General features: G+C 36.3%; 1 protein-coding gene across 3 annotated transcripts in view; it reads right to left on the bottom strand.

The window, feature by feature from the left end:
• The window catches only part of dnc (phosphodiesterase dunce), a 465,943-nt gene that overhangs the window by 292,988 nt on the left and 160,830 nt on the right, over positions 1-12,125 (bottom strand). The window contains exon 2 of one of the 3 annotated variants that reach the window (XM_034968458.2): positions 1,223-1,499. The exons of 1 other annotated variant lie outside the window; for it this stretch is intronic. In XM_034968458.2, the coding sequence (XP_034824349.1) occupies positions 1,223-1,365 (143 nt within the window). In that variant the 5' untranslated portion in view covers positions 1,366-1,499. The remainder of the gene's footprint in view (positions 1-1,222; positions 1,500-12,125) is intronic. One more of the 3 variants, XM_034968459.2, reaches the window with a different exon arrangement.

Raw genomic sequence — 12,125 nt, 5'->3', positions numbered from 1 at the left:
AGGTCGTCATTTAAAAAATAAACGAGAAGGTATAAGGTGAAACTTATTAAATTTCATTAGAAAAATATTAATTTTACCTAAAATGGGACGTAATAAAATCTCTTCAAGTAATATGCCATTTTATTACATTTTTCACTTCTCATGGTTTATATTATTACAGCAATATTTTGGTTGGTTTAAAAATAGGATAATTACTTTCTTATAGAGATCTCTCAAACTACCCCGAGTAAAAAAATCATAATATTGTATATGCTAAAATGTGTCTGTCTGTCTATTACCTTATCACGGATGAGCCGATCTTGAAAGGCACATAGATAGCATAGCTACATTTAGAGGACGGGCATAAGCTATACTTTTTATGCGGGAAAATGAAAGAGTTCACACGGATTAAAAACTAAATACGGACTAAATCGCGGGCATCAGCTAGTTGTTGATATTAACATAAATACAAGCACTTAAGTAAAGTGCGCTCAATAAAATAAAGAAAATACCATAACTATTTATGTAAATACCATGTCGTTGGTTTTTTTTGCTTATGACTAGAATCATTGGCCTCACTGCCGCAAGCATTTCTAACCAAATTAGCCGAAATAAGCCTCATGCGCGTTGGGAAAATATAGATTTGTTTAAGTCAGCCTTCGGGCGTATACACGCTGCTCTTCTGTAAAGATAATGAAATTGGAGGCTGACGTCCCAAAACAATGTGAACAACGTATAAAAACTGGCCAAGTGCGTCTCAGAACATGCATGAGGTGATCTGTGGGATCTGTAGATCACTACAGATCCCACGGATCCCTAGCTCCTAAAAAAAGCATCTTTGCAAAGAATCTTTGCAATTGTGGATTGTAAGGACTACATCTCCTGAGGATGCTCCGGTATCGGGGCGAAACGTGCGTCGAGTGTGTTTTGAGATTTGTGTGGTGCTGCGTGGTGGTGGTGCGTATTGCTTGCCTACAGGCAAGCAATACGCACTTATCAGTGGGAGCTATTCTCTTTTTGAATAAAAGCAACTGTACCTAGCAACCTGGCCCTTAACACGAAGGTTGAAATTATCACAGTGCTAATCGCAATTGTAGTAGTTGGTTGAATTCAAGGTATTCTTGCTGCAACTGCCAATAGTGATAATATGTCAGCCAATCATAGGTAATTGGGATCGTCATTGTGAAGATATGAAGCTACGGCGATAGGACTCCTGGAAACCTCCTTAACTATAGCGACTTACCCACATATCCAAGAATGCCTTCGTCTAGGTATCGAGGCAAGGGTGAGCGCGAAGGGCGGCAGGGCGGACGGTGTATCAGGCTCCTCCTGCGCCGGCGCACCGCATACCCTCAACTCCGGCACTCGGAGCTGATTGCGACTCATCACAACGCTTCTTTACAACATTTTTATCACTTTTTTGACACTTTTCTTTTGACACCAATGATCACATGGGAAACTCCTCTCACTAAGAAAACGTGGATTTTATAATAAATCGTCAGACCACTTTCCGCACATGTCTACGAAATATATTCAGATAAAATTTGTATTAGGTAGAAATGTTTGCATAAGTTTGCATGCATAAATGGAATGTGTGTTTGCTTTACGATCGTCCTTTTAATTTTTCAAACGAGCCAGAAAGTTTTTGCAACTAAAACTTGTAGACTTGCTGCGAGAGTTTATATTGTAGTGAAAGTGACTTCCTAATTTTTATTTCTAGTGCTCAAAATACTTGGCAGGATTATTAAGAGTAATTCGGCTAATTACAAAACTAATATTGCAGGAATGTTAGCACACTAATCATATTATTTTTAGTACCTCTTGCGTAGAGCTCTACGCTATCTAAGCTGTAAATAAAATAAAACCCACATTAAAGGTTTGATTAACTTTAGGCTAATTACAAAGAGGATTAGCTTTTGAAATATATTTAACGAAATCGTTCAAAGCGTGAAGATCATTTAGATTTAAATTTAAAACAAATGTTTTCTCGAAAATGTTAGAAATTTTATCATACAGTTTTTTTCATTCAGAATTATCAAAAACTATGAAATCTGTAGGCCTTGTTTTTCGGTTCCTTTCGGTTCGTTATTTATGAAAAAAGTTTACAGAATTTAAAAATTGTTTATAATATTCATTGTAAACGTTTAATAAAATTGACTTATTATGCTTTATATGAATTCTGTGTCCTACATGATAAAAACTTCCGTATGTTTGTGTCAGCAAAAATCGATGTTGAAGCAATCGATTGATTGACTTCAAATATTTACAAAATGTATTTTTATTTATATGAGTGTTTTATAAATCTTTTATACAAAGTTTCATGGGAACGGGAATTACTTAATTCCATAATAATAATCAATATCAGACTACCACAGCGAAGCGTGGCAAAACCAGCTAAGCTAAGACAGTTTTGCACTTGGTCAGGCCTATACATAAAAACTTTATCAAGACGCAACAAGTAGGCTTGAACTTAAGATTGAAATTCCTACGGGTCTACTGGTAAGTGGCCTGTCTACGTTAACAATTTTTATGAGATATTTACCTACTCAAGTAGGCTTGTAAGGGATGTACTTTCTAACATTTAGGTCTACAAAATCCTATTTCCCCATTGTAGTTAATGTATAAGCTCACAAAAATCGTGTACCACAAAGTTACTAACTAAACATAACACTCATGGCCATCAAGTAAGGTATAAGCAAAGGCTGCAAAAAACTGTCATTTTTTTTAAATGACCAATCAAGTGCGTAGTATGTACATTGTTACCCGCATAGAAATATGTAGTTGTTTGTCGCAGAATTACGGCCAAAACTATTAATCAATCAATCCTATATCTGCAATCCGTCGACAAGTTATTTAACAACGTTGTTATTTGCCAAATTATTATCAACGTTGCTTAGTAACTTATCTACAGATTCCAGATAGATTAATTAAAGGTATATTATTTTTAATTTCAGCCGTAAAGCAAGAACTTCTCGGTCCGATTTCTGTCAACTCAATTTAGTCAAACTCTAGATTACTAGGGTTCAAAGATCTCAGATCCTAACAAGAACCTCAAGAAGAGTAAATCGGTCGTAATATTTGTTCCTCTCAAATAAATATCCTTAACGGTTGTTGACTGTACAAAATTTATTTCTACGAACATTGTCGCATCTGTTGGCTTCATGCCTAATACGAAGCGCCGCGACCCTGCCTTCAGGGCTAGCAATATTTCACGTCGGATCGTAAAAGCAAATAGACATAATTAAAGAACAGGTGGGCGCGTACCTACTCACCGATTTTGTTATGTATAAATTGGACCTTGACTTTCCCCTAACTTAATTAATTAATGATTAACTTTTTATTTGATCAGGATCTTTATATTTTAAATTTACGACATATCAGCAGGAGTAGGTCACATATGCCTATGGGTCCCATTAAAATGAATCAATGATCACGTGAATCATATAACAGGGATTCGAGTACTGGCAGTCGAACCTCTCAGCAAATGCCTTCAGAAGTCAGGACGCCATAGGAGCTGGAGCGGACCGGGCTCTACGCAGCAAGGATATGCACCGCTTTCCTAACTAGTAAGTAGTAATTTTAGTACCTACCTAGTACATATAACAGTAGTCTACATGCGCCTCCGCGCCGCAGGGGAAGCCCATCATTATGTCAAAATTATTTTTATTTTATTTAAATAGAGGCACTACAACAGACTGCTATATCCAGCAGTGGACATCTTTCGGTTGATGATTATGATTATGATGATGATGATAAAAGGCACTACGGATAAGACTTGATGAAATACGACCAAGAAGAAAAAGAGAATGGTTACAAAATAATAAATACAATGTTGCAACCTAGTTGACACGTTCCAGCTTAGCTCGGAAAATGTTCTGAAAATGCTTTCCATTACGTTTACGTTTTAGAGAAAACCTAAATATAAACCACGATATATTATGTAATTCATTCAAAGCCTTTTATTTATAAAAAGAGATCTATAAGTACCTACATAATATGACTACCCGTATTTTAAATGTGAAAATGTGTTTGTTTGGTTGTTTGTCCTTCAATTCCGCCGCAACCGAACCAAGCCCACGGGACTTTTATAACCCTAAATCCACGCGGATGAAGTCCTGGACATCATCTATTGTCTCCCTATAGAGATAAAAGTTGCTGTGATATCGATTAAAAACAATCCCATTTATTGCTTATCTTTAATCAAATCTATAGCAATTGGGATAGAATGGGTAACCTCGAACATCGATGTTTTATAAACAAGGGTGGAGCGGGAGTGATCGTATTTGCATTTAAAGCTGAAAGGCCTTTCAGTTGTGTGAGTAGGTACGTGCGAGATTATCACTAATGTATTATTCAGAGTCCCATATCGTTTATGCTATTAATTAAGAATATAATACTAATTATTACCGACTTCAAACTATTGTCCTGAACTTATTTTAAGGGTTCCATTACACGTAGCACCCGTACGTAGTCGAAAATTCACGGATACCTACGGCTACGTACGAAGTGATCCTATAAGGGTTCCTTTTTCCGTTTGAGCTATGGAACTTCCATAGCTCAAAAGGAACCCTTATAGGATCACTTTGTTGTTTGTCTGTCTGTTGTGTCAAATCGCTTCGTACGTAGGTATCCGTGAAATTTCGACTACGTACGTGTGCTACGTGCTACTTACCGCACGATATAGATCTGTCTAGACGGCCTCGTCGATCCTCTGTGTATAATATCATATCTTACTCTGTAGTATATACAGTGTAAGTTTAAAGTTTAACCTTAACATTGTAAGTGAAAGCGCCTGTCATAGATATCGAGGCAATAAGTCGAGTAGGGCGCAGTTCAGTAATCGTGGGCGACCTTTGCGTGCGCGCCTCACGGACAGCCGCACGCACGCCGTAGTGCATGCGATTTTAAGTTGACAGGCGCTTTCTTTTACACGCTTTTCACACATCACTCTGAAGTCTGAATTCTTGATAGGTAGTAGAATTTTAGTAATTAAACTAGAAACAAACCGGCCAAGTGCGAGTCAGACTCGCGCACCGAGATTTCCATACTACAGTCGTATTTTCTCGACATTTTGCACGATAAATCAAAAACTATTACACATAAAAATAAATAAAAATCTGTTTTAGAATGTACAGGTAAAGCCCTTTTTTATGATACCCCACTTAATATAGTAATCTTAATTTAAAAGTTGAAAATACTAATTATTTGTTCATGAACACATTTTAATTTTTTTTGTGTTGTAACCACAAATTTATGGTTTTCGGATTTTTCCCTTTACGTCTGTAGGTCAACGGGAAGTGTCCTATAGGTTTCTTGACTGACAGATAGACAACGAAGTGATCCTATTAGGGTTCCTTTTTTTCTTTTGAGGTACCTACGAAACACTAAAAAAAGAAGAAAGATTCTTATAAGACTTTGACTTTGAAAATTACATAGATTTCAAAAACATCTAAGTATATTGGTAGATAAAGGCACCAATGAATATGACACGGTAGACCGTAGATAGATTACGTCGACCGTATGCAAAATATACTGTCTAAAACTAATATTTGTCTACGTGAGCCCGAATGGACACGCCGTTTTCCTACGGGTATTCAATCGCAGTTATTATTCAAAACACTATTCGCAAATCATTGACACGGTAACCAGTGCCCTGTCTAATTCGGATTTCGCAAGCCAAACGACAGTCTTTGTAAACAAAAGGTAGTTCCGGATGTCGTTAATAAATTAGGAAACTGCTCATAGCATTTCCAATGGGCTCAATAACAGTGAACAATAACTATACTTTTTAATTCGGTGGAGTTCTGTGTAACCAGAGGTAAAACATTTCCCAAAAAATGATAACTTTAAATCTTGTACATAAGTAAATACATTAATCACTTGCCGTATGTATGAAAGATCATTACTTTAGAACAATTCTCAGAAAATAAATACTTTACATGGTTTTCACCAAAAGAAAAAGGGATTATCTTAGAAGGTTAATAAATGAACATTTTGCGAAAATAAGCATATGAGTAAGTATGGTGATAATTGTGATAATAAATTAGGTCGGAAAAAAATCATCCTATCTGAGAGCTCCTGAGGCGTGCGCAGCGAAGTGCTGCAAAGCCAGGACGAGCCGCTAGTCTTAATATATCTAAATATATAAAAGGAAAAGGTGACTAACTGACTGACTGATCTATCAACGCAGAGCTCAAACTACTGGACGGATCAGGCTGTTTGGCATGCAGATAGCTATTATGACGTAGGCATCCGCTAAGAAAGGATTTTCGAAAATCCAACCCCTGAGGGGGTGAAATAGGGGTTTGAAATTTGTGTAGGCCACGCGGACGAAGTCGCGAGCATAAGCTAGTTCAAAATAAAAGTCCTGGCTCACTGACTAACTCATCAACACCTAGCCCAAACTCTAGACCTACAAAGGTGAAATTTTAGACACCTACATACGTTCCCTAACAAGAAGGTACCTACTTTATTGAGGAAATAACATAACTTATAGAGTAATTATTTAAAAGGGCTATATTAGCATAGTATATAATATTGTGTTTAAGACCGATGGTAATTATTAATTAGATCCTTGTTGAAGTGATATGGCTGCAATAACATTAGACTACATTAGATAAGATATATCTCATAGATAGGTATACTTACCTACCTAGAATAAACCCGTCGCCCCATCGGCACCTAGCCGCTGCTATACCTACCTACTAGGTACTTACGTTTTTTTTTTTAAATCTTTATTTTTAGCCGGGACTTTATTGTACTACTTGTATGGAGTGTTTTAACTTAATCACTCAAGGTTTATTTCTATTTAATAGGTAAGTACCTAGATGACCCGCCCGGACTTTGTTCGAGTGGAATTTTTGAAAATCGGTAAGGAGAATTTCCAAAAATCTTCAAACAGGTCTAAAAAAAAAGTAAGTGTAGGTACCTACTTATCTTTTTAGACCGAAAACCCAAATACCAAATATTTTTATTAATATAACCTAAAATATTAAGAGCTTTTAACAAACTTTCAGTTCCTAAATTTAGGTGTGTGTAGCCATAGAAAATTATTTTCAAAATATCTCCTGCCGGGAATCGAATATGGGCTTCCCAATTATAACTACACTGCAGCGCTTACCACTGCGACTTCCAGGAAGGCCTCCAAGTAAAATACGGAAGCAAATTATATCCAAGTCCCAGCTGAAAATCGAATATCTACAATTTGTTTTTGCACGGCTGCACCTAAGTGGTCGCAAAATCACATAAATTTAACAAAGTATTATGTAAATGCTTCATGTAATAATATTCAGAACACCGCAGCAATAAATTCGTCACTGAAATACAGGAGTACGGATTTCATTTAATTAACTTAATGCCTTTGGGAAATGTTTAATATATGTACTTATCTACTCGTATTCTGTACCTATGTACTTGTTATACATTTCATTATTAATTATTATAGTCTCCTATATGATGAATATATATAACTTATTGAATGAGCAGGATGAATGTAATATGTAATTGCTTATTTCTAATTCAACGTATTGTATTAATACTAATACCTATGCCAATGATTGAGGAAGTGAGTAATTTATTTATTGTTTTCCTAAAGCTATCGTTCATTATCAACAGAACTTGCAGAAGCTGAAGTTAGCCCTGGTAAGTCCAGAGGTTTACAACAAACTGATGATATGACATGACAATATTAAAGACACTTTAACACACATCATCACTTTACATCAGGTGTTTTTGTGATCAAGCGTTTGCCCATAATCACTACCACTATTATAAATGCGAAAGTGTGTTTGTTTGTCCTTCAACCACGTCGCAACGGAGCAACGGATCGATGTGATTTTTGCATGGTAGGTAGGTAGGTATATAGTTTAAGACCTGGAGAGTGGAGAGTGACATACGCTACTTTTTATACCGGAAAATCGAAGAGTTCCTACGGGATTTTCAAAACCTAAATCCACGCGTATGTAGTCGCGGGCATCAGTGATTAAGTATCTAGTGATTAATGAAAAAAGAATAAATAAATAACTTTATTCATTTTTTATACAGGCACTTTGAAGGTTTACTCTAGCATACAAAAAAAAATTACCATCGCAACCTATCTAAATTTTTTATTGGTTTGAATTTTTCCTGATTCAATTAACTCCCTAATGGCAGCCCTAGAGACGGATGACGTCAACGAACCGAACCCTCACTTTATTTTATTAGCAAAAGAACGTTGCATGACCACTAAATAGGATCGTATTGTTAGCGAATTAGGAGACATTGATATTAATACGACTTTCATAATCTACTTACCTTTGTATCTTAAGTAAAGAAAGCTTATGTTATTGTGAGAGATTAATGAAAAAAGAATAAATAAATAATTTTATTCATTTTTTATACAGGCACTTTGAAGGTTTACTCTAGCATACAAAAAAAATTACCATCGTAACCTATCTAAATTTTTTATTGGATTGAATTTTTCCTGATTCAATTAACTCCCTAATGGCAGCCCTAGAGACGGATGACGTCAACGAACCGAACCCTCACTTTATTTTATTAGCAAAAGAACGTTGCATGACCACTAAATAGGATCGTATTGTTAGCGAATTAGGAGACATTGATATTAATACGACTTTCATAATCTACTTACCTTTGTATCTTAAGTAAAGAAAGCTTATGTTATTGTGAGAGATTAATGAAAAAAGAATAAATAAATAATTTTATTCATTTTTTATACAGGCACTTTGAAGGTTTACTCTAGCATACAAAAAAAATTACCATCGTAACCTATCTAAATTTTTTATTGGATTGAATTTTTCCTGATTCAATTAACTCCCTAATGGCAGCCCTAGAGACGGATGACGTCAACGAACCGAACCCTCACTTTATTTTATTAGCAAAAGAACGTTGCATGACCACTAAATAGGATCGTATTGTTAGCGAATTAGGAGACATTGATATTAATACCACTTTCATAATCTACTTACCTTTGTATCTTAAGTAAAGAAAGCTTATGTTATTGTGAGAGAAATGTATTATTTACTTACTCAAATAACAAAGTCGAGGTCGTACCAGTCACCCGCATATCGGTATGTTCAAAGGTACTTGAACCCTTCGTTTTTCTTCACTGAACATTCAGAAATACGCAACAGCCAGCGTAGGAAACCTATTTTTTACATTGGCTACCTTTACTTACCTCCTGTAGGTACTTATCTACGCGATTACACCAAGGCCTCAAACATGACGTATTCCACATTTAGTACCTATGTATATTTTTGGTATTTTTTGTTTGTACACCAAAAACAATAGAGAGAGAGTCAGGAGTGTCAGACCTTCATAAATTTGTAAAAATTGAAAGTTTATCTGCGTATTGTCCCCAACACAGGGAGGAACGATCAGCGACTATGAAGTTTGGATCATGGTGGCTTTGGGAGATAACAGGTATAATAACTATTTTTTTATACTTTCTTCGGAACAGTACTTATTAGAAATCACGTTATGCAGTGCGAGACAGTGTCGTGGCAAATCCTATTTACTAAAATATTTGCTTAAAAAAAATTATTGGCTAATACTAGAGAGAGAGAGAGAGAGAGAGAGAGACAGAGAATACAAGTTACGAGTACGAGTTACGAGTACAAGGTACGAGTTTGTTTAGAAGACCAAAATATGCACTTAGCCTTCTTCTATTTTGAAGTCGGCTGGAAATAGGTAGATAAAGTACGTAGGTACCTACCAAGAAATCCGTTTACCCTGTCTCCATAACTTAGAAACTTTTTCATCTAGAATTCCTAGCTTCAATTTATAAAGTTAAAATGGCTGGACTGTAAAATCAAATACGAGAATTAAAAAACTTTTTCTCTTGAGCCATTTGCATTTATCACTTGGTCTTATCTATTTCACGTAAGCACCTACCGAAATTTAAACTTGAGTTAAGTTGCTAAGCGTTATTTGCTTAACAAACATAATAATGTTATGTTTACGATATAAGCTGATAACTACATGCGTGATATTATGAACGATCCCTTTGTTTCTTATGTTTAGGTATATGAGGTATTTTTAGAAAACGACCTTTGAATTACCTACTTATATCAGAATAATAATGACGGAAAAAAATAATAGTTATACAATACAACCCAACTTTTTTAAACCGACCTTTTTTTTTCGCTGGGATATGCTTTTACGCATCCTCCCCGGAAGAAACGCAGCTGAACCACGTTTCTTCCGGGGAGGTATGTGGGACTCACTGTAACCCAGAATACCCACTAAAACCCAGCGGACCCGTCAGCGCCATGATGAGGCGGCACAGGAACGCAGTTTGCATACTACTATGCCGTCTCAGCGGTACAGATACCTCACAGGGCTTCCCTACAGGATGCCCCTGCCTTCCTCCTCGGGTTTACGGTCCGAGGTAGTGAGCATATCGGCGCCTAGCCTTTGCCCTTGGCGTTTACGGCGTATGGGATGAGCGTTGGGATCCAGCTCTCTTTCTCGTTCAGCCGCCTCCTTTAATGCGAGCACTTGCTCGCAGAAAGACACTACTGCCGTCCAACAAGTCTCGCTTGTGATCATTGCGCTTTTAAACCGACCTGAATCCTATAGGTACCTATCTAATACAAATTCAGAGAGAGAAAATTGATATATTGCACACAGATCTACACCTAGGGGAAACCTTATATTTTTAAGCCTCATTTACACCCAAGCAACATTTTGCGATATTGTGGCATGCCACAGGGTCGCATCGTACAATATTTTAAATGTAGCAAGTATCCTTGACAGACTGTTGCATGTCCTGCCGTATTTGTTTGTATTGAAACTCTACAGATATTATCCGGCATACAAAAGACTGCCGCTATCGCAAAAATAACGCTTCCATTTGTAGAATGCTATATTGTCGCATATTGTGCTCCGGGGTAAAAAGCCTTTAAAAAGACATGATGGAGTACCTATAATTTCATTATAGAAACGTTGATAATATGGAAAACAAAAAGTACCAAAATACTATACCTACATCTATCGTAACAAGCACGATTAATAATATCATTACTTTTTCTTTTAACATCCGATATATTAGGTATGTGGCAAAGTACCTAATCAATAAGGAACTGAATCCGACTGAATCTACATACCTATCAGTATTAAGCTGAGTCTAGGTATTACGTGACTCTAATAGCGCGTCGAGATGAGATCAAACACTGCAGTGTTACACTGAAATGCAATCACAGTCACACTCCTCCTTCCCAAATCGAATTAATACTAGAACAAGATAACACTGTGCTTGTAATTGAATTTCTTGCGTAATCAACTTAAAACATTGTTTACATCACCCATAACTACTGAATGTCTCAAAGTCAAAGTCAAATGATTTATTCAAAATAGGTAATAAATTACTCTTATTGATTGTCTGGTATAGTGTCTCTACTATAAGTATGGTAAAATTACAAAAATATATGCATAGGTTTATTTGTTTTTACGCGCATCAAGCAACAACTATTGCTGGATTATTGGAAAAGCTGACTGACTGACTGACTGAATGATGTATCAACACACAGCTCAAATTGCTGGACGGATCGGGCTGAAATTTAGCATGCAGATAGCTATTAGACGTAACTATCCGCGAAGAAAGGATTTTTAAAAATTCAATCCCTAAGCGGGTGAAATAGGGGTTTAAAATGTGTGTAGTCCGCGCGGACGAAGTCGCGGGCATAAGCTAGTTAGTCAGTAAAAATAAAAAAGCATATAGTTTAAGGGATCTCGCGCAACCATTGGACGAAGAATGCGCGACAAAATGCGTAATAAAATGAAGCATTTCATAGAATAACTGGTCGAATGCGGACTTGGACTACCAGTGTGCAAGATCCCTTAGATATTATTTTAAATCGCTTGCAGAGAACAGAGAATAAAAGGAACTCACAGAAAAAGAAAGAGTTTTATTTAAATGAACTTTTATACGAGTGCTTTTGAATCGTCTAGTGATCTGCCATTAGTTTGGCATGCTCTACCTAGATCTGCCTAGTCAATCTACACTAGGTATATTATCTACACTAATATTATAAAAAGATATTATTTTGTCAGTTTGGATGTAGGGGGTAATCTCCGGAACTGACGATTCAGGAAATTCTTTCACTGATATAATATTTTAATAACAAATTATTATCTAAGGTGTGTTT

Source organism: Maniola hyperantus, chromosome 5, assembly GCF_902806685.2.
Source record: "Maniola hyperantus chromosome 5, iAphHyp1.2, whole genome shotgun sequence".
Taxonomy (NCBI): Eukaryota; Metazoa; Arthropoda; class Insecta; order Lepidoptera; family Nymphalidae; genus Maniola; species Maniola hyperantus.
This window is presented reverse-complemented; position numbering and strand designations above follow the sequence as displayed.